The 22,793-nt window shown below is 43.1% G+C and overlaps 3 protein-coding genes across 3 annotated transcripts; 2 read left to right on the top strand and 1 right to left on the bottom strand.

Annotated features, from left to right (window-relative positions):
• Positions 1–1,116: 1,116 nt before the first annotated feature.
• Positions 1,117–1,521, top strand: LOC147921317 (uncharacterized). Its single transcript, XM_087499711.1, has one exon. The coding sequence runs from the start codon at positions 1,117–1,119 to the stop codon at positions 1,519–1,521; it is 405 nt and encodes a 134-aa protein (XP_087355837.1).
• Positions 1,522–1,839: 318 nt separating this feature from the next.
• Positions 1,840–3,578, top strand: LOC104760217 (transcription factor bHLH28-like). The gene has a single exon (XM_010483105.3). The coding sequence runs from the start codon at positions 1,993–1,995 to the stop codon at positions 3,415–3,417; it is 1,425 nt and encodes a 474-aa protein (XP_010481407.1). The 5' UTR covers positions 1,840–1,992; the 3' UTR covers positions 3,418–3,578.
• A 7,038-nt stretch (positions 3,579–10,616) lies between these two features.
• LOC104763033 (uncharacterized) lies at positions 10,617–11,774 on the bottom strand. The gene has a single exon (XM_010486454.2). It carries the CDS (start codon positions 11,772–11,774, stop codon positions 10,617–10,619), a length of 1,158 nt encoding a protein of 385 aa, XP_010484756.2.
• Between the last annotated feature and the right edge of the window lie 11,019 nt (positions 11,775–22,793).

Below are 22,793 nucleotides of genomic sequence, written 5' to 3'. Positions count from 1 at the left end.
TCTTTCAGGGCTGAGTATGAATAGTGACAAGTCCACCCTGTTCGCTGCAGGTATTTCTGAGCAGGCTCTCGAACAGCTGTCCCACCAAGGTTTCAGTATTGGTACCTTCCCTGTTCGCTACCTAGCACTTCCTCTTCTCCACCGCAACCCCAGGAAAGCAGACTATTCTCCTCTTCTGGATAACATAAAGACGAGGTTCTCCTCCTGGTCCACAAAAGTTTTCTCTTTCGCGGGTCATCTCCAGCTCATTTCATTTGTGATCTATAGTTCTGTTAACTTCTGGTCCTTTGCTTTCGCCTCCCCAAAGGGCGCCTCCGCCTCATTGAATCCATGTGCAATGCCTTCCTCTGGTCAGGGAGTCTGGAAAAGCGTGCAAATACAAAGGTTTCATGGAAAGATATCTGTCTTCCCAAAAAAGAAGGTGGCCTTGGACTTAGAAACTTCACAGTTTGGAACAAAACCTTCAATCTGAAGTTGGTTTGGCTTCTATTCCAGAATGGTGGCTCCCTTTGGGTAGCCTGGATGAGAGAGCATATGCTCAAGAATCAAAGCTATTGGTCCGCTGAAGTAAGTTTTGGGTCCTTGTGGATGTGGAAATTCCTAGTTGCCTTGAAACCTTTGGTAAAGCCACTTATAGAGTGCACTATTGGAGATGGTAAAACGGCTAGCTATTGGTATGACAATTGGAGTCAGTTGGGGCCTCTGATTGATGTTATAGGTCATGATGGTCTGATTGATGTTATAGGTCATGATGGTCCGAGACTCATGGGCATTCCCAGGGATGCAACTGTCGTTCAAGGAACTGGTCCTCAAGGATGGAGACTTCCATCTCACAGGACTAGAAATCCCCTTCTCCAATCGCTTCGCATATCTCTCCTCCAACTTAATCCTCCGGTGGAATCTGCAGGATCTGACTCTTACTCCTGGGGACAGGAAGGTGAAAGAAAAGACTTTTTTAGCACCAAAATTACCTGGAATTTGTTGCGACCTGCATCAGGGATCAAATAGTGGAACAAAGCTATCTGGTTCAAGAAAGGTATACCCAAGCATTCCTTCACTTTCTGGGTTGCCAATCTCAATAGACTCCCGGTGAAAGAAAGGACTATAAATTGGGGAATGACTACGGACACAAACTGCCATCTCTGTTCAACCGGTTTTGAGAACAAGGAGCATTTGTTTCTGCACTGCGAGTATGCTACCCAATTGGGTCTAGTTTTCACTAGACTTAGCCTTCCTAATCTCATCATCACTTCTTGGCAAACCTTGATCAGCTGGCTCCTTGGTTCCTCGACAGGGTTACCCTATACGCTCAAGAAGCTGGTATCCCAAGCTACAGTTTACCTCATTTGGAAGGAACGCAACTCTCGTACTCATGGTGGTCCACCTGTCTCGTCGGACTCTCTGTTCAGACTTCTTGACAGAATAATCAGAGACATCCTCCTAGCTCATCAGCATAACAAACAAGGCAAAGGGCTCTTACTAAAATGGCTCCTACTCAAATGGCTCACGCACCTCTACTGAGGATTCTCGGTTATTTTAATTACTTTTTCCTTTCAGAAGCTTAATCTCCTGTAACTTACGGCTTTTTAATTTTTTTTAGGCTATAGTTACCTATATAAACTCTTGTAAACCTCAAGTTCCTTTTGGTAATATAATTAACCGTTATTAAAAAAAAAACCTTATTACCATGTTCTGAGTTATCATTTTATACATTCATGGTTGTTTTAATTATTTAAGTAAAAAAAAAAACCTAGAAAATGTGGTCCTTTCACCTGGTGAAACATCAGCAATCGCACATGGGTCATTAAAACTTATATGGAAAGAAAATCCAAAAAAAGAAAGAGGAAAATAGTGAATATGTATTTTTTTCATGCACCCGTACGTGTGAAACAAAACAAAAGAGTTCACTCTCTCTCTCTCTTCTTGCTTTTGTTTTTGTTTAGATATAAATAAACGACTTGAGTCCGAACCACTTCTTCTATTCCGGCGACGATGAATACCGATGATAACTTATCCATGATCGAAGCTCTCTTAACCTCCGACTTGTGGCCACCTTTACCTCCGGCGAATCATCATCTTAGCCTCGAGACCACTCTCCAGAAGCGTTTACATACTGTGTTGAGTGGTACTCACGAACCCTGGACTTACGCTATTTTCTGGAAACCGTCGTACTTCGACCTTTCCGGCGAGTCAGTTCTCAAATGGAGCGACGGAGTTTACAATGGCGACGACGAGGAAAAAACTGGACGAAGGTTGAGGAGGACGATCAAGAAGACGATTCCGTCGTCTCCGGAGGAGAAAGAGCGTCGACGAAGGGTTCTCCGGGAGCTTAACTCAATGATATCCGGCGAAACATTTCCGGTGGTTGAAGAAGACGACGCCAAAGATGATGTTGACGACGTTGAAGTGACGGATACGGAGTGGTTTTTCTTGGTTTCAATGACGTGGACTTTTGGTAACGGATCCGGGTTAGCGGGTAAGGCGTTTACTACGTATAACCCGGTTTGGGTTACCGGTTCGGATCAGATATACGGGTCGGGTTGTGATCGTGCTAAACAAGGAGGGGGTTTAGGGTTACAAACCATCGTATGTATTCCTTCGGATAATGGAGTGTTGGAGCTTGGATCCACTGAGCAGATCCGTCAAAACTCGGATCTTTTTAATAAGATCCGGTTCCTTTTTAGTTTCGAAGGATCCAAAGATTTTTCCGGAGCCCCGACTTCAGCTCAGTTTCATTCAAGTATCCACAACCCGAATCCGAATCCGGTTTATCAACCGATTCAGATTAATTTCTCCGGCGAAGAGTTTAAACGGAGCTCAGATGATCGGATGGATGAGATGGAGATACCGGAAATGAAACCGGGGAAAAAGCGCGGGAGAAAACCGATGCATGGTAGAGAGAAGCCGTTGAACCACGTGGAAGCGGAGAGGATGAGACGTGAGAAGCTAAACCATAGATTCTACGCGTTACGAGCGGTTGTACCAAACGTATCAAAGATGGACAAAACGTCATTGCTCGAAGACGCGGTTCGTTACATAAACGAGCTGAAATCAACCGCTGAAAACGCGGAATCGGAGAGAAACGCGGTTCAGAATCAGCTCAACGAGCTCAAGAAGATAACGGGACGACAAAACGCGACTTCTAGCGTTTGTAACGACGACAAGGAAAATTTATCGGAGTTGAAGATCGAAGTGAAGGCTATGGGAAGTGATGTGATGATTAGAGTGGAATCGGGTAAGAGAAATCATCCTGGAGCAAGGTTGATGAATGCTTTGATGGATTTGGAGTTAGAAGTGAGCCACGCGAGCATTTCAGTGATGAACGATCTCATGATACAACAAGCGACTGTTAAGATGGGATTGAGAATCTATGAGCAAGAACAGCTTCAGGATATGTTGATATCGAAAATAAATTAAAGGGTTTCTGCTGTGTTCTCTTGAGAAAATTATGGGGTTAAAGTTAAGTGTGTTTAAGCTTTGTGATTTTCTCATAAGTTATCCAGCCGTTAGATTAGCTTTCGACCAAAAGAATTGTTAAAGAAGAAGAAAAAGGTTTGACCAAAAATATTTTTAGAAAATATACCTCCAATGATAAAGTTCTTAATTTGAATTTTTAAAAACTTGATTTACCTAAAGGAAGAAGAAAAAGCTTGCTCTTTAAGCAAGAAGCAGGATTTTTGGTAGAAAGCAGAGTCTGAACCAAATGCTAAAGAGAGCCATTTGCCATTGTATCTTGTCTCCTTCTTGTCCGCTAAAACTCATGGTATCTTTGTCTCCTTCTTGTCTGCAAAAGCTCATACAAAGCCACAAATTGAAACACAAATCAATCAATAAATCAAACTAAAGAACATAACTCAAACCAAAGTCAAACAACAACATATTCATCCAAGAACATGGAACTGAAACCGATTACATTAAACAAAAACTGAAAGAAGCAAGCATACATAAACTCTCAAACTGATTAGGGTGCTAACTGCAGCAACAGACATTAAACTGAAGAAGACAACGTTCTGCCAATACCATAGCTTTTGCATTGAATTGAGTTTATTGTTCTTAAAATGCAGGTAACATGAAGCTGAAATCTTGAAAACAATTACCTGAATTTCAGGAAGCATCCCGGTGTTGAATGCAAAAACAAGATTTGTTGCTGCTCCTGTGATGGTGAATATTTTGCTGAATGATGATCCTTGTATCTTGTAATCTCTTGATGGTGTTTTGACTCCTACAAACACACAAAACAGAACGAAAACTTCAGAATTTGTTCAGTAGTTAAACTCATCAGTAATTTTGAATGTTATACCATCTCTAACTGATAGCACAAATCAAATCAGCAATGGCTATAACATGAGACTGAGGATGGTTGAAACCGCAAGCCAGACCCCACGAGCTAATAGATGGTGGAAATGAATTAAAGCTTTCTAACAACTAGTGTTAAAAAGTGACATGATTATCAAAAGTTGGGTGAAAAGATGGAGAGAAGCTTAAAATTATAAGCATTTCAAGAAAATTCTCCTGCTTAATAGGATACCGTATTGAAATCTAATCAAGACACCGAGAGAAACAAGATATCACAAATACTTGAGGTCCACCACATGGCATATGCATCTGTCACTGGATGAGTATTACAATACTGCAAGAAGACTCTCAAAATGAGGATCTGGTAAACTACCTCTACTAACCATGTATCCACACAACATAGCTCCTAAGGTGGCAAATAACAACAATGATGATACGATGATGATGATGATAATATGATGATGGTATGAAGATGTGATGATGTTGGCGATGATATGATGAGGAATGCGTTGCAATCAAATAGAAGCTTATACGTTGAGCCTGTGTTGAAAAATATATATGAAGGCTATTACAAGAAGTAACATGGCCTAGAAAGATTAAAAACAATCCCAAGGATTTTACACTGTATAATCGATAGAAATTAGCAGTTCTATCAAGCTAAGCAACTTCGTGATGAGGTTTTCATAGCTTTAAAGGGGTTATGTGTAATTCCAATTGTTTTTAGTAACGCCAACTTCTGACGAAGCATTGTAGTAAGATTGTTATATAAGAGTTGCTGCCATATCGAAAAAGTAACAGTTTGGCATGACGACTTTGGGGAAAACTATACACATAAGTATCCATCCATTCTGCCCGCACCCGTGAATTTCCATGCCCCAAAAATGATAATGTTATCTCCTAAATCGTTCTTCATTAAAACATATTCATCAACGTGAATCTTTTATCCAACGCCACCTATATATGGCATTTTGAATGATTCATATAAATAAAGTAGTTAGAATTTGAGAATACATATTATCAATCAATGTTTGCTAAGGTGAATATGTTGTCACGATATAAGCTGTAAACACAAAGCAACTGGAAATGGCTGAGCGAAGAAGATCAAATATATAAAGACACAATAATTATATATCTAAAACATAGAGAATAGAAGGCATATCAATCTAAGGATTGACAACATTCTATGCACATGCACAAACTTGAAACAACTTAATTATTAAGATACGATCACGAGAGTCTTAATACTTTTGTCACATAGATGACAATTATTGAAAACATGAAAAACAACAATATGAAAGACAAGCACCCCCTTCACCAAGTTATACGTGGTCTCTTGAAAGATGGATATGATTGTCGATCTAGGCAGTTTTGACTGCATCCATCGAGCCGTGGGTGCAGACAGTAGAACATGCGCTGACACATTTTTCAACCGCTTCATTCACGATTTCACTTGCATCTAATTGTCAAAAGTTTTAAAAATCATATATATATATATATATATATATATATATATATATATATTCTCTTGTCCATTACTAAGAAGAAAAAAAATATTGATGATAATGAGTTTTTGGAGTTTGTTTTACCAAAGTTCTGGAGAGTGGTTAAATCACCGCACACCGAAGATATACACCCAACCTTACAGTATTCATCGGTAGCATCACCTTGAGACAAAAATCAGGATTCAAAATGACATAAGAAAGAATGAAATCTTGATTTGTCTTACAACAAATAACGTACTTCATTTTCAAAAAAAAAAAAAAAAAAAAAAAAAAAAAAAACAAATAACGTACTTAATAAAGCAGAATATTGATCAATTTACCTCTGTTTTCGAGATTGTTCCTCGTATATCCGTCAGGGCATCTTGACCCATCAACCAGCTGGCAGCCACTGATCTTTGCACAATCTGGCCCGGAACCTCCAGGAATACGGCACATATTATAGAGATTTTTTGCACATTATGTGTTTTGTGTTTCCTTTATTTATTTTTAACCAACTCTCTTGTGGTTAATACTAAAAAAATTTATAAGTTATATAACTAAGTCTTTCCGGGTTATGTAGATATATACATTCGTATGCTAGATGATATTGATGAAAATTAAAAGGAGACAACAATCCAAATAGTTTGTTATAACGTTTTTTTTTTTTTTTTTTTTTTTTAACTAACCTTCATCTTCGTTACTTATTGGAAACATGGTACCAGTTACAAAAAGATTAGAGTACTGTGCCTCCAAACGAGTAACACCTCCGTAATAAGAAAATACAACTTAAGAACAAGTACATTAGTTTTGGAACCGATCAAACCAAGTAATTAACATCGAGTCTTCTTGAGTCCTTGCTTGTCTTGGAGTTTGCAGTCGTGACAAAGGCTCCAACCGACTGCGAATGATGGTTTTTATCTCTTTGATCAGACTTGCCGGAGATCGTGACGTTGAGTTATGAAGACGAGAGTTTCTTTCTTTCCAAATGAGGTAAAGTGAAGCCTGGAAAGCTAACCTGAGAATTGCCACCCCATTTCTACTTCTGCAGGGACGTTTTAACCACACTAACGCATCCTGAAAAAGAAGAGGAGGAACAACTCGTGCTCGTGAGTGGAAGTAATGCCACACTTCCTGATGTGACCCCGGACTACGGACGTGAACCACAGACATACGGACGGAGCAAACGCAGCAGAGCGATTCGGAAATGCAACTCGGTTGGACCGTCAATGAATAAGTTCGGCGGATGGGGCGGCGCACGGACGGAAACAACACCAAGGAACGATATGAACGGACGGAGAGAGATTCACGAGGAGATGCTCGACTCGTTTGGCTCTCGGAGAGATGGGGATAGAGGTGGAGCGAAGTAGCGACACACGAGGGATGACTCTCCTTGTGATACGGCCAAGCTAGAAGATGACGAACCCGGTTCGCGTAGCTTCTAGGGTTTCGTTTCAATCTCTGAAAATGAGATGAAAGAGATAACTTTGTTCTTTATTAATGATTGTCTACCTTTACATGATAAGGTCTAGGCCCTTTATATAGGGTGGCTTACATAAGGGGACTCTCAAAACCCTAAACATGTGGGTAAAACTAAAACGCAGCATCCAGGAAATAGTTTTAAAAGACAACGGTCATAGCGAAATTAAACTAAGGATAGAATGGACACGTGGCCGAAGTGGTCCTTGTCCATGGCCATGCACTAGGGATCATAGCCTCATTAAAACCCCCTTGGTAAACCCATTGGAAAAAACCCAAGGTGGGAAAAAGAGTACTACTTCCCCTAATGACTTGGAGGTCTTCACCCTTGGGTGATGGTGAAGACTGTTAGAAGAGCCTTGGTCGGCAATCTGTCGGGTCGGTTGGGTCCGTGATCGAGCACCTCTTGTTCTTGAACGAAAGCTTGGACAAAGATGAGACACTTCTTCCTTGCGGTCCTTGCTGTGGTCTGGCTCCTTGTTGTAGCTCCGGGCACTAGGTTCGGTGCTTGGGTTGAGGGCCGTCTAGTTCCAGACGCAGTCGCGTCCTTGGCTCCTTGCGCGCTTCGGTCCTCGTCCGAGTCCGTATGCTGGCCATCGTCCCGGGTTCCATCATTTCCCCAGCAAATACACATCAAAGAATAGGTGTTGGTGTGTTTCATCATGAGTATTGCATAAGAGGCATTGGGTCGGGATAGTCAGTCCCCAGCTCGACAACCTGTCTCTGGTATGCAACCGGTTCAGAGCCCCTAGCCAAGTAATAAACGCATGCTTTGGAATCCTTTCCTTGAACCACACTCCTTCAAACCAATTAACCCTTTCTCCTGTCGGATTTAAATGGTCCCAAGTGATTGCAGTAGAGAAAACTGCAGATGGTTCAGATTGACCCACTTTCCAAAGATAGCAATCATCTTCCCCATCAACCTGCGGATTAACCACTGACGGTGACGGCATGCATTGTTGCAGTAATTGAATGATAGGGTGCCTGCTTCTGCTCCGAGAAAACCACCATTGTCCTTCTCTTAAAGCCTCTTGCGGTCCGGCTCCTTGTTGTAGCTCCGGGCACCAGGTTCGTCTAGTTCCGGACGCAGTCGCGTCCTTGGTTCCTTGCGCGCTTCGGTCCTCGTCCGAGTCCGTATGCTGGCCATCGTCCCGGGTTCCATCATTCCCTCCCCCTTGGAAAGGTTTTGCCCTCAAAACATCTTCCTCGGTACCTACATCAAACGAGGCCAAGTCAGAAACATTGAATGAGGTCGAAGTTAAATACTCACCGGGCAGTTCAAGGCGGTAGGAATTGTCGTTGATCCTCTCGACGACTCGGAACGGTCCATCTCCGCGGGGGCTCAGCTTGTCCTTCCTCTTCTGTGGGAACTGCTCTGGCCGTAGGTGCAACCAAACCCAGTCGCCCTCCTTGAAAACCATGGTCTTTCGGCCCTGGTTAGCTGTCCGCACATAGTGTTCGGTACGCCGCTCTAGGTTGGCCTTCACTTCCGCATGTAACTACTTGATGAGCTTGGCCTTGCTCGCGCCATCTTGGTTCACTACGTCGTCGGGTGGTAAGGGTAACACGTCCATAGGAGTCAGCGGTTTGTACCCATAAGCGATCTCGAACGGTGATTTCTTGGTGGCCGAGTGCGTGGCAAGGTTGTAGGCGAACTCCACAAATGGAAGGCATTCGACCCAAGTCTTCCTGTTACTGCCGATGGTGGTCTGCAGTAGTGCTCCGAGGGTGCGGTTAACCACCTCTATTTGGCCGTCCATCTGCGGATGACACGCGGTCGAGTACAACAGCCGCGTACCAAGTTTTCTCCATATCGTCCTCCAGAAGTGGCCGAGGAATTTGGGCTCGCGATCGGACACAATGGTGCGGGGAAGGCCGTGTAGTCGCACTACTTCTCGGAAGAACTGGTTGGCGATGTGCATGGCATTGTTGGTCTTGTTGCATGGTATAAAATGGGCCATCTTGGCGAAACGGTCCACTACCACAAAAATAGCGTCCTTCTTGTCGCATGGTGGTAGACCAAGGAAAAAGTCCATAGATAAGTCAACCCACGGACTTGATGCGATCGGAAGTGGCGTGTATAGACCGTAAGGACGCGTGGTGGACTTGGCCGTCCGGCATGTAATGCAACTACCACAAAATTTCTCCACCATGCGCTTCATCTTAGGCCAATAGAAGTGCTCCTTCAGGATGGCCATTGTCTTGGCTACGCCAAAGTGACCCGTAAGCCCTCCTCTATGTGCCTCCCTCATTAACAACTCCCTCATCGATCCAGCTGGGATGCACATGCGCCTTTACTTGAATAGGAACCCGTCATGTACGAAGAACTTGGTATAGTTTCCTTTACCATGCTCCTGGTAGCAGTCGGCGAAGTCCGGATCCAAACCATACGTGTCCTTGATGTGCTCAAACCCGAGGATCCGTGCGTCCATGGTGGTGATCAGCGTATGGCGCCGTGAAAGTGCGTCGGCCACAACATTTTTCTTGCCTTTCTTGTACTTAATGACATATGGAAATGTTTCAATAAACTCCAACCACTTGGCATGCCTCCTCTTAAGGTTGGTCTGGCCGCGCAAGTGCTTCAACGTCTCATGGTCGGTATGAATGACACATTCCTTGGCCAATAGATAATGTTGCCAAGTCTCCATGGCGCAGACTAGGGCGTACAGTTCTTTGTCGTAGGTTGGGTAATTGAGCGTCGGCCCGCTGAGCTTCTCACTGAAATAGGCAACAGGCTTGCCTCCTTGCGTCAACACAGCTCCAATGCCCACCCCGGACGCGTCGCACTCCACTTTAAAGGTTGCTGAAATCCGGCAAGGCCAATAGAGGCGCATGTGTCAGCCGGTGCTTGAGCTCGCGGAACGCTGCTTCTTGAGCCGGTCCCCACTTGAACTCAACGCTTATCCTAATGGTGGCGGTAAGTGGTGCAGCTACCGAACTGAAATCCCGCACAAACCGCCTATAGAAACTGGCTAGGCCATGAAAGCTCCGGACTTGACTGATATTGGTCGGGGTTGGCCACTCCTCAATGGCCTTGATCTTGTCATTGTCCACCTTAAGCCCCTGCGCACTTACAACAAAGCCTAGGAAAACTAGCTCGATAGCTCCAAACACGCATTTCTTAAGGTTAGCGTACAGTTTGTTCTCCCTAAGAGTGTCCAAGACCAAGGACAGATGTTCTAAATGTTCCTCAAGGCATTTACTATAAACAAGGATGTCATCAAAGTAAACAACCACAAACTTGTTGATATAGACCCTAAGGACATGGTTCATCAGTCTCATAAAGGTGGAGGGAGCATTAGATAAACCGAATGACATTACCAACCATTCGTACAAACCTTGCTTGGTTTTGAACGCGGTTTTCTACTCATCTCCCTCTTTCATCCTCACTTGATGATAACCACTTTTAAGGTCTATCTTGGAGAAGATGGTGGAGCCGCTGAGTTCATCAAGCATGTCGTCTAGGCGCGGAATGAGATGGCGGTACTTGATGGTGATGTTGTTCACTGCCCGACAATCCACGCACATACGCCATGTCCCGTCCTTCTTAGGTACCAACAAGACTGGCACCGCACATGGGCTGAGATTCTCCCGGACGTATCCTTGCTTCATTAGTTCAGATACTTGGCGTTTAAGCTCCTTGGCCTCCTCGGGGTTCACACGATAGGCTGGACGGTTTGGCAGCTGGGCTCTAGGCACGAGATCAATCTGGTTCTCAATGCCTCGAAGGGGTGGTAAGCCGTGCGGAAACTCATCCGGAAACACGTCCTGGTACCGTCGTAGGACTGGTCTGATCATGGCCGGGATGGCGTCTTGTTCCGTGCCTATACTCACAACATCCTTAAACACCATCAATAAGACTTGACAAGTGGAGTCACTAAGTGATCTCCTAACCGTACTAGCATTAATCAAAAAGTTCATTTTAGTGCTCGGTTCCTTAGACAGTTTCGATTGTAGTTCACAAACTTGTGTAGGACTTAGTGGCTTTAGACAAATACACTTGTTATCATGCGCGAAAAAGTATTGGTTGGTGTGGCCACAGTGTGAGGTCCGTTTGTCAAACTGCCAAGGACACCCCAAAAGGAGGTGGCTAGCTAGCATTGGAACCCTGTCACACAAGACTTGGTCTTTGTAGGGGCCTACACTAAACGGGACCATGACCTGTTCGGTGACTTGGACCACGACCTTGTCATTCAACCATTTGATTTTGTAGGGTTTAGGATGATTTGTGGTACTAATAGCAACTTTCTTGACCATGTAGGAACTTGCCACATTGGTGCAAGATCCACCGTCAATGATCAAGCCACAAACCTTCCCACTTACAGTGCAACGCGTGTGAAAGATGTTGTTCCGCTGGTGCGTATCGTCCGGAGACTGGCTAGTGTTGAGGACCCGCCGGATCATAAGTAGCTCCCCTTCATCCGGTTCAGCTACGGCTTCCTCGACTTCCTTAGCGTCGTTCGGCTCGTCGGGTCCGTCATTGTTCTCTGACTCGATTTCTCCCGATGCGGTCATAGTCATGGTACTTGAAGCATATTATATCTCGGGCGTAGTGGCCTCGACCCTGGCACTTGAAGCATATTATATCTCGGCTACGCCCTTCGTTCGGCTGCAGCCTGGGATCGGTACGAGAGTCCTTGTTCAGGTCCCTTGGTTTGAATCGTGAGTCATTGGCGACGGCCTTAGACTTCTCTTGCCCGTGGTGTCCTCCGGGTCCTGGGGATGAGTTAGGCGACCAGCTCGGCGTTCTTTGAGTGCGAGAGCGGTTGATGGTGCTGGCCTTTCTTTTGATCTGTTGTTCGACTTGCATCGCGAGGTGCAAAAGTTCATCGAACGAATTGTACGTTAAGCGTTCCACCTTCCGCGCAATGCGGTCTTGTAGGCCGTCCAAAAACTGGGCCATCAATCCTTCTTCGGTATCTTCGACCTCCAGCCGGTTGCGAAGATGTTCGAACTCTTGCGGAACCTTCGCTGGAGCTCGCGGTGGTATAACGGGGGCACGTATCGGCGTCTCATCTCGTTCTTCATGGCTTCCCAATGCGGTAAGGCGCGTTCCCCATTCCTTTTTCGGTCAGCTTCGGAACGATCCCACCACATAAGGGCGTGGTCCGTGAACTGGACAGCTGCATAGGCTATTTTCTTTGGTTCGGGATAGTTGTAGCAGGCGAATATATGTTTCATCCTTCCCTCCCAGGTAAGCTTCCGGATCAACCTTTCCGGCAAACGTCGGGGCCGTGAGTTTGTGACCCGGTTCAACCGGACGGTAGGGTTGATCGTCCTCACGCTCGTCCATACAACGATGGCGTCTCCTTTGGTAGAGTGGACCATCGTCTTCCTCGGACGTTCCTCGTGGATCCGGATCATAGCGTCGTTGGCGATCTTGGACAGGCGGTCCTCGAGCCGCGGGTTGCCGTTGTCCATCCTCTATCCATTAGAGTCGGTTCTCTAGCTGGGCTAGTTGAGTCCGGATCTCGGTAAGACAGTCCCAATTTCTGGGACTGGAAGCGGATCTCCAGGTTGCTCGGCCATATCGGCTATACGGACAGCGGTTATTGTATGTACGGTGGTTGTGGTACAGGCGGCGGCCAGGTACTGTTCGGATGGTGGTCCACGCAGCGGCTGATTGGAGAAGTGATACCACCGACGGTCAGTAGTGTGTCCTGCGGCGGTTGATAAGCCCTCCGGCGTACGGTCGGGTTGGACGGTGGCAAACGGTACTGTCGGTCGATCCGTGACGCATGTCCGTTAGAACAGATCCTACACAAAGTATGAACGCGTGGATTCTCTGTTTGATAGGATCAACAAATCGGACAAATCTTGGACAGCTAATGATTGGAAAAAGGTAAAGTAAAAGCAAAAGTAAAAGCACTACAAGACAAACTAAGACTAAAAAACAAAAACGGATCTCACGCGCTGGGACTCTAATCGCTGCACGTGGTTTTTAGGCCACCACTAACAACGACCAAGCAAAAGAACACAACTTTATGGATCTAGACTACCCAAACGAAAACAGCTCAAGAACACTAAACACCTAGCAAGAATAAAACCTTAGACAAACGGACTAGACTCGAACTTTGACCGTGCAAGAACGTAAAGGGAGGAAAGACACAACCTTTGCAAAGAATTTCGGCTCTAATACCAACTGATGTGACCCCGGACTACGGACGCGAACCACGGACGTACGGACGGAGCAAACCCAGCGGAGCGATTCGGAAATGCAACTCGGTTGGGCCGTCAACGAATAAGTTTGGCCGATGGGGCAGCGCACGGACGGAAACAACACCAAGGAACAATAGGAACGGACGGAGAGAGATTCACGAGGAGATGCTCGACTCGTTTGGCTCTCGGAGAGATGGGGATAGAGGTGGAGCGAAGTAGCGACACACGAGGGATGACTCTCCTTGTGATACGGCCAACCTAGAAGATGACGAACCCGGTTCGCGTAGCTTCTAGGGTTTCGTTTCAATTTCTGAAAATGAGAGGAAAGAGATAACTTTGGTCTTTATTAATGATTGTCTACCTTTACATGATAAGGTCTAGGCCCTTTATATAGGGTGGCTTACATAAGGGGACTCTCAAAACCCTAAACACGTGGGTAAAACTAAAACGCAGCGTCCAAGAAATAGTTTTAAAAGACAACAGTCATAAGCGAAATTAAACTAAGGATAGAATGGACACGTGGCCGAAGTGGTTCTTGGCCATGGCCATGCACTAGGGATCATAGCCTCATTAAAACCCCCTTGGTAAACCCATTGGGAAAAACCCAAAGTGGGAAAAAGAGTACTACTTCCCCTAATGACTTGGAGGTCTTCACCCTTGGGTGATGGTGAAGACCGTTAGAAGAGCCTCGGTCGGCTGTTCGTCGGGTCGGTTGGGTCCGTGATCGAGCGCCTCTTGTTCTTGAACGAAAGCTTGGACAAAGATGAGGCACTTCTTCCTTGCGGTCCTTGCTGTGGTACGTCTCCTTGTTGTAGCTCCGGGCACCAGGTTCGGTGCTTGGGTTGAGGGCTGTCTAGTTCTGGACGCAGTGGCGTCCTTGGTTCCTTGTGCGCTTCGGTCCTCGTCCGAGTCCGTATGCTGGCCATCGTCCCGGGTTCCATCATTTCCCCAGCAAATACACAATCAAAGAATATGTGTTGGTGTGTTTCATCATGCGTATTGCATAAGAGGCATTGGGTCGGGATAGTCAGTCCCCAGCTAGACAACCTGTCTCTGGTATGCAACGGTTCAGAGCCCCTAGCCAAGTAATAAATGCATGATTTGGAATCCTTTCCTTGAACCACACTCCTTCAAACCAATTAACCCTTTCTCCTGTCGGATTTAAATGGTCCCAAGTGATTGCAGTAGAGAAAACTGCAGATGGTTCAGATTGACCCACTTTCCAAAGATAGCAATCATCTTCCCCATCAACCTGCGGATTAACCACTGACGGTGACGGCAGACATTGTTGCAGTAATTGAATGATAGGGTGCCTGCTTCTGCTCCGAGAAAACCACCATTGTCCTTCTCTTAAAGCCTCTGCTACCACTACAGTCCTTGGAAGACCTGAAACAGCAGGACCTCTATGCCATGTAATCTCCAATAAATTCCCCAAACCAGTCCAATTATCACTCCATAAATTGCAAGTGACTCCAGTCCCCAGCTTACACACTACGAAGGGTCCGGACAGAGGTCTCAGCTTGCATATGCTCTTCTATATCCAGCTTCCAGAGGTGAAACACATTTTTAGCCAGGCAATAAATTGATGTGGGAGATCTAGCGCATGAAGGACGTTGATGAGGAAGCCCCAATCCAAATTATCATAAGCCTTAGCAAGATCCACTTGTAAACAACCCCTCGTGGTGCTGCCTTCAACGTGGAAGTTATTTACCAGTTCTGAGGCAAGTAGAACATTCTCCAAAAGCTGTCGACCTTGAACAAACCCCACTTGGTTGGCCTGAACTGCATCCGAAACAAAGAGCTTAAGCTTTTGCTTCAAGAGCCTGGCTATAATCTTGTAAACAGTTGTGCAGCATGAGACTGGTCTGAGCTGGGTTAACTTATCCGCCCCTGGTACTGTAGGAATGATAGTTAAAGCAGTCGCATTCATACCACTTGGCAGGACACCAGAAATAAAGAAGTCTTGAACCGCAACCACTATATTCTTGCCTACTATGTTCCACGCTTCCCAAACAAACTCAATGGGAAACCCATATGGGCCAGGCGCTTTACTCTTAGGCATAGTGATTACTGCTCTTCGAATTTCTGCTTCCGTCGGTATCGTTACCAGTTGAGGAGCTAGTGCTTGGGAGCATCTAACAGTTGTTATCTCTCTTAGCTGTTCGACAGACAGAGGCACTACCCCACTATTAACTGTACCCAAGAGGTTTTGGTAGTAAGAAGTTAGCATATCCGTGATTTGATCCTTATTACAGACAATGTCATCATTTGTTCCCCTCAAATACTTGATACAGTTTTTCCGTTGATTAGCCACCACCACCCTATGGAAGAATTTGGTATTTGCATCCCCATCCTTATACCACCGAATTCTGGATTTTTTTCTATAAAATGATTCTTGTGCCTTGGCAAAGAAATTCCATGACTTGCGAGCCACAAATTCTTGCCTAAAGAGTGAGTCTGATGGGGTTCGGAGTAGGGCTTCCTGAATATTTTCCAAATCTTCTAAGGCTTGCTTCGTCCTTTGCTGAATATTTCCAAAGCTTTCTCTATTAAGTTTTCTGCAAACCTCCTTAACCTTCTTGAATCTCTGCCCGACCATAAATAATTTACAGCCCAATCCCACCTCCTTTTTCCAAGCTTCGTCTATGAAATCTCTGTACTTAGGATGTGTGGAGAGGAAAGAGAAATACTTGAAGCTCTTCTTACTGTGATCACTCATGGAGGAAGTGTGCAATAATCTAGGCGAGTGATCCAAGTCTCCAGGAGGTTCAAATACCGTGAGGGAATCTGGGAAGTTAGCTCCCCATTGTTCATTCATTAACACCCTATCCAACTTTCGGAGGACTGGGTCCTCCTGTCTCCCATTAGACCAAGTGTAAAAGGCACACATGCTTGGCATATCCGTCAAATCATTCTCGAACAAGCATGTATGAAACTCTCTCATTCCTGCAAGAGGCAACATATGAGGTAACAATGATAAATGCTCATTCGCTGATAGGATCTGATTAAAGTCTCCCATGATTGTCAATGGTAAATCCTTAGCCGGAGAGTTCTTGACAATTTCCGAGATTTCCTCCCACAGCTCTCTGCATTGAATTTGAGTATTGAACGCATATACAAAAGCGACTGAGAACTCTTCACCAGTTTGAGGATTGAACACTCCACATAGCATTAACTGAGCAGATTTTAAAAAACAAATTACTGATACTGCTGGATCCCACACTACCCAAATTCTACCATTTTCTACTCATTCATAGTTGAATTCACCTCGCCAACCCGGGAAGGAAGCCTGAAAAACCAACTCCACATTCTCTTCTGCTACATGGGTTTCCAAAATACTGCCTACTACCGGCTTATGTTTCCGTATCCAATCTCTCACAAATCTCTGTCGAGAGTGATTATTTATACCCCGAATATTCCAACAAAAAACTTTCATCTTGGGTACCAAAAAATATCGTAGAGCTAAGCTCTATCATAGATTAGCAGGCATAGCCGAAATCCTTCCTCGACTATCCTTTAAATTTAAGACAGCAGAACTACCCGAGGGTGACCTTTTTGTACAACCGGATCCACTCCCTCCCGGGTTAGGGGAACTTTTTTTGGAGTTTTCCTCACAAACAGCACCTTCGTCTCCAGTTTTGCGAGCTTTCTAGCTCTTGCTACACCCAAAAATGGCTTCCGAACTCCACCAATCGACGGTTTAACCCCCTTTTACTAGTACTTGGACCCTTCCCTTCATCCTTGTTTTTCCTCTTCGATTTGGGTCTCACTATAGTCCATTCATTATCCTTCTGCTTTGCTGAAGAAATGATGTCTTGAGTCTCAGATGCTTTTAATTTCTTTTTTGTGCTCTCCTGAATCCACATTCAAACTGATTCCTGAGTTTTTGCTGACATTGTCCAGTCTCGTTTATGACTTAGGACCTTTTCAGCTGGTGGTAAACTTCTACTCCTTCTCTTAGGCTTTTTTTTTTCTCTGATTGTGCTTGAGCCCCTGAGCTTCCCTTGTTTTTTTTCTGGTATCTCTCCCTTTTCTTTTGCTACACAGCTAGATTCACCCACTTCCAATTGGGTGCTGCCACTGCCAAGAGATATCTCAGTGCTAGCCATCGCGATACCTCCTGGTTTGAATCCTCCATTGTCTCCTTCCACAATTTTCTTCTTCATCAATGGTTTCAGACATCTATTTAGAAGATGTCCAAACCTACCACAGTTACAACATCTCGACGGTAGTCATGGGTAAGAAACCCTAACCTTCACCGTGTTCATCTCTGAGTCTCGTACAATGATTAAAGATGGAGGGGTTTTCTCCAAGGATATTTTGACTTTAACCTTCGTGTTCCCAAATTTGTATGGATCCAGCCTTGACTTCTCAGTGTGCAAAGGTTCTCCTATGGCACTGGTTATCACACTGATTCCATCAAAAGAGTACATCTGAGGGGGAACGTTCTCGAGAATTGCCCACATCGAAGCTGTCTTCAAATCCTGCATCTCAAAAGACGCATTTGGTGACCATGGATACACCGAGAAAGCACAGTTTCCGGCTTGCCAGTACCCTACTTGCAACACCCACTCCCTTGTCGAGATACATGGTATCATGATGAGGCAAGAGGTATTATCAACATGAAGAATCACAATATTCCCATATTTTCCCCACACATGGTTCAGATATGAGAATATTTTTGACGGAAGAGGTATTAATTCATTGAACTTTGCCATGATGTGGCCCTTCCACTGGTCCGCTGCTTTCAGCAGCACTGAGGCTGGGGCTTGAACTACCGGTGTCCCATCTTCAAGGTATTCTGATGAGGAGATTTTGCGAAGGTTCCGGAGGGAAGCCTTGAACCTCTGAGCTAGATTTGGCTCATCGGCAACATGTGGACTAACCGGAATCGAGGCTGAGTTGGAAACATTCTGAGTAGAAATTTGAATCGGAGGAGCATTGATTACCGAAGCTGGAACGGGATCTAGATCTCTTTTTTTAACGGGTGGCGGATCCGGAGGTTTTGGGGGCACTGTCGCCCTAGCAATGTGAGTCTTCATAAGCCAGAAGAAAGGAAAAGGAAGGAGAAAGATGAAATTCTCAGAGAAGCCGCGTGAGGCCGATCTCCGGCGAAGATTTGCGAAGGAAGATGCGAATCATCTAAAACTCTCTCAGACACACTTTTCGATGCAATCTATAAATCCAAAAAAAAAATCTTCAGAATCTACTATAGAAAATACTTGTCTCCTTTGTTTAGAATCTTCAGAATCTTCAGAATCTACTATAAATCCAAATAAATAACGTTGTTTTGTGTTTCTTTTTGTTTAGTTTTAACCAACTCTTTTGTTTTGAGTTTCAACTCGAACTAGACTATGAGTTATGGCATGTGCTATACATAACATATTGTTTTTTTTTTTTCTAAGATTCGATATTTTCAATATATATTTTTCTAAATAAAATGATGTTATTGTAGTGAAAAGTAGTTTTATATCTCAGTCTTGTTAAACATTTATGTTAGTTACAATATTTTGTATTGTTATATAATACTCGATTTTCATTAAATCTCTAGATTAAAATATGTGACGAAAATCCAAATATGATGACGAAAATCTTACCATCTTTAATGTATTACGAGCTGTATGTCGCCGAGATCACACATGCTTTCGTCCGAGGACTACATCAGACATTTCGTCACACAAAAGTGTCAATAATAAGATCTATTACTATGTATTTCTCCTCTTTTTTTTTTTTTAAGTTCGAAGATTAAAATGAAACATCACACTAGGAATGTGTTATCCAGGAAACAGCCACTCGATTTAGTCTGCAAGTTTCCTTTATGTCACAATTTTTGTTGCACAGCAAATTTAGTGTATTTACATTTGGTGTGTAGTAATAAAAATCATTTCAATTATTTCTTTTATAAAACCAACCCATTTAATGATTGAGAAAAAAAACCCAACCCATTAAATTTACTAAACTGAAATAATATTTGGAAAATAAATAACAACATCATGAAAAAAAGGTATATAGGGTCTGAATGGTAACCACGGTCAGGGCGGACAAATCCGTCTGCGGATCAGACCGCTCTATTTTAAGTGTGGACAACGAATTGCTGTGGTCCAACTCTTTTTGTAAGCAAAAGCGATCCGCAGTTGGTCTGTTGCGGTTTTATCTCTGTTTCTTTTGGACCGCACCACTATTGACTACACTTAATGAATGGTAAATAAAAAGCGGTTTAATCCAAAGATGAATTTGTCCACCCCAACTGCTGCAACCATTCAGACCCATATATTTCTTAATATTATCTTAGAAGTACGTTCAACCCCTAAAAGCAAGTCCATCGGGGAGATGATGATGAGTGTCTTTTAAATAAAGAACAAAAAAAATGAAAAAGGTGAGGAGAGAGAAAGACCTTGTGTCTCGCAGAAGATACATTGAGACACGCCCAGACTCTTTAGTGTTTACGTGCCATCATCTGATTGAGCAATTTAAAAACAAAATAATTAATTAAATTAGATAATAATATTATATTAAAATATTAATAAAATCAATATAGGATTTTAATTTTGTAGGGTTCACCCATGGATACCCTAAATAAGACACGGATAAATTACTATTATATTTAATAGAAGAGTTATTTGACCAGAATGTACATTATGTAGAGAAATTTCTATAAAGTACATCTGTCTCATGCCCTAAATTCCACTTATCTACCAAATTATAAATTTATAAGAGCATGTGCAACGGCGTGTACTTGGGCCGTCCTTCGTGTATTTGTGATTTTAAATAAATAAAAAAAGGCCCATATTCGAAGAAACGATTCTTATTTTGGGACGTTTTTCGTCCGTCGACTTGGCCACGTGGTTGTTTGTGATTGGAAGAATCGAGAGAGGAGAGGAGTACTGGTGAGAGAGAGGAGATCGTAAGCTACGATTCAATGCGAGTCAAAATTTCGTCTACGAATCTGCCGCAGCTTCTTCTTCCTGATTTCTCGAATCATCTCTCAGATTAAGAAGGTATTGTAATTGTTCATCCTTCTTCTTCAGATTTCTGTTTCCTTGCCCTAAATTCTCTGCTCGATTTCGTGATTTTTGCCTTTTTGAGTTCTTAATGTCTACTTTGGGCTTTTACATGTGTAGATTTCAGTTGGTATACACTTCTGTGGATTTTTATTTTTGTCGATGATAGAAACGAAACGAGCTAGTGTATATTTTGGTTAAGTATAACTTCGCAATTGTCCTGTGAATTTTGTTTGAACTTCGTGTTTTTGGAATTTTTGAGCTTGAGTTATTTGAATTACAAGCTTCAGTTTTAAGGAGCTGCAGGTTTTCTGAAAGTTTCAGAAGACATTAAATAAACGGAGATGAAGTCATTACAGTTGTTCAGTGAGTTCTCTGAAGAAGAAACTGAAAGAGACAAGTGCAAGTTCTCCATAATTTGTCTCAAGGCTGTTCATTTAAAACTGTGGAAGCGTTGTATATCAAGCTTGATAAATAACTCATCTCAAGACTGGTGTTGGTAACTGAAAAGGAGTCCAAAAGAGGATGAAAAAAAATGCAGAGATTTAAGCTGCATTTAGAAGACAACTATTGTGGATTGGTTAGTTGTCTTGGTTGCATTATGAGAAGTCTACATAAGTGTCTACTCATGGAAGTCATTTGCAGGTCAGTCAGTGAATGATCTTAAAGATTAATAAGGTCTTGACTCAAGACTGCAAATCGAATGATGCAATGGCCAAATTCGTTTTGGTGGGTGCTGCATACAAGAAGAGTACTGCAGATTGTTATTACAGCTTGAAAGAGACATCATGGGTTCTAGATTTGATGTGAGAGCTGTTGCAAAGATGTGTCTCAGGGATATCGCAAGGTTTGTTGATAAGAGACATGTTAATGGTTGCTAGTAGTGAGTTTTCAAGCTGCTAGTGTGTTCTGTTTTTAACAAGATGGTTGAGCAGGGGTTCTGTTCTAGTTACAGTTGTTTAAACAGGTTAAACAAGAGTGTTTTTTCTCATTAGAACATAGGTTGATACAAAGAGTGTTTATGAGTGAGTGATGAGTGAGACACTTGTAATTTGTATCTATGTTTCTTCTTCTAGTGGATTCCGAGCAAGAGTCTCGGCGAGATGTAGGTGGTGTCACATTGACACTACTGAACTCGTTAAATGTGTGTGTGCTCCCATCTTCTTCTCTACTCTCTTTTCTAATCTCTCTATGCTCTGTTTTTGCTGCAACAAACAATACAAATAGACACCAATGCTCATACTAAAAATAAGAACCTTTCAAAATAATACTATTAAATTTGAAGGACCAAAAATTGTCCTACACCAATGCCCATGCTCTAGGTACTGTAGGTGCGAGGGACAATAAGTTTTCTTGTTATCCTTTTAATTTGTTTGTCAAATATGAAATATTTCAAAAATAAATTTAAAGCGTACCTACCTATCTATATATTCTAGTTCGAAGCTGATCATCTAGTTGTTGTCTTTTTTTTCAGCGACCATCTTGTTGTTATATATAGTTTCGAAAACTAAAACACATCACAATTTCACAAGTGAGAATCTCATTAAAATAAAATAAAATGGAGAATATAAGATCTTCTTATGCTTTTGTTTCAGTTAATTTTGATCATTTTGGTGCTCTTGTTTTCCAGGTAGTCACTCTGTTTCTTAGATATAAATGGTGATTTATGATCGTAAAAATTAGTGTCTTCTAACTGAAATTTGTTGACGAATTTGCAGGCCGAAAGGCAAATACGATTTGTAAGTGTCAACAAGATTGCATAGATAGAAGATTTTACATTGGAGGAGATTGTGAAACAACAAAAAAGGGTCTAACTTGTTGTTGCATTAGATGACTATCATCATCCACATACAATTAATTAATTGAACAACTTGCTATGGTTTCTAATTGTACTAGCATAATGTCTCCAATTCCTAAACTAAAGTCTCAATATAATACATGTACTAACATCACCCACAAACAATTTGATTGAAAAACTCTTTTAGGTTTAAGGGTTCCAATTGTATATATCATTAATTAATGTATGTCTAATTCCGAAATAATTGTCTCAAGAAAATAAATGGCTTCTCTGTAGCCATGACATGGGAGGCTCTGAGGCAGAGAGAAGCTAAAAAAGATTGGGCTCCTGTAGTCTGGTTTAAAGGAGCGGTCCCTAGATATGCATTTAACATGTGGGTAAGTAACCTTAATAGATTGCCTACTTGGCAGAGAATGATGTCATGGGGTCTGATCCAATCTGATACATGTAACATGTTGCCTCTGTTCTATGGCATTTGAGTCTCGAGACCATCTCCTCTTAGTGTGTGAATTCTCTGCCCCAAGTATGGAAACTTGTTTTCAATAGGCTATGTCACCGTCAAAGGTTGTTTTGCTCCTAGGC

The sequence above is a fragment of the Camelina sativa genome, chromosome 18, assembly GCF_030686135.1.
Source record: "Camelina sativa cultivar CO46 ecotype springtype chromosome 18, ASM3068613v1".
NCBI classification, from domain to species: Eukaryota; Viridiplantae; Streptophyta; class Magnoliopsida; order Brassicales; family Brassicaceae; genus Camelina; species Camelina sativa.
Note: the sequence above shows the minus strand (reverse complement) of the source record. Positions and strands in the feature narration are given on the sequence as shown.

Excerpts from the sequence above, each read along its gene's own strand:
- LOC147921317 (XM_087499711.1), top strand. The coding sequence starts at position 1,117 with ATGACTACGGACACAAACTGCCATCTCTGTTCAACCGGTTTTGAGAAC.
- LOC104760217 (XM_010483105.3), top strand. The coding sequence starts at position 1,993 with ATGAATACCGATGATAACTTATCCATGATCGAAGCTCTCTTAACCTCC.
- LOC104763033 (XM_010486454.2), bottom strand. The coding sequence starts at position 11,774 with ATGACTATGACCGCATCGGGAGAAATCGAGTCAGAGAACAATGACGGA.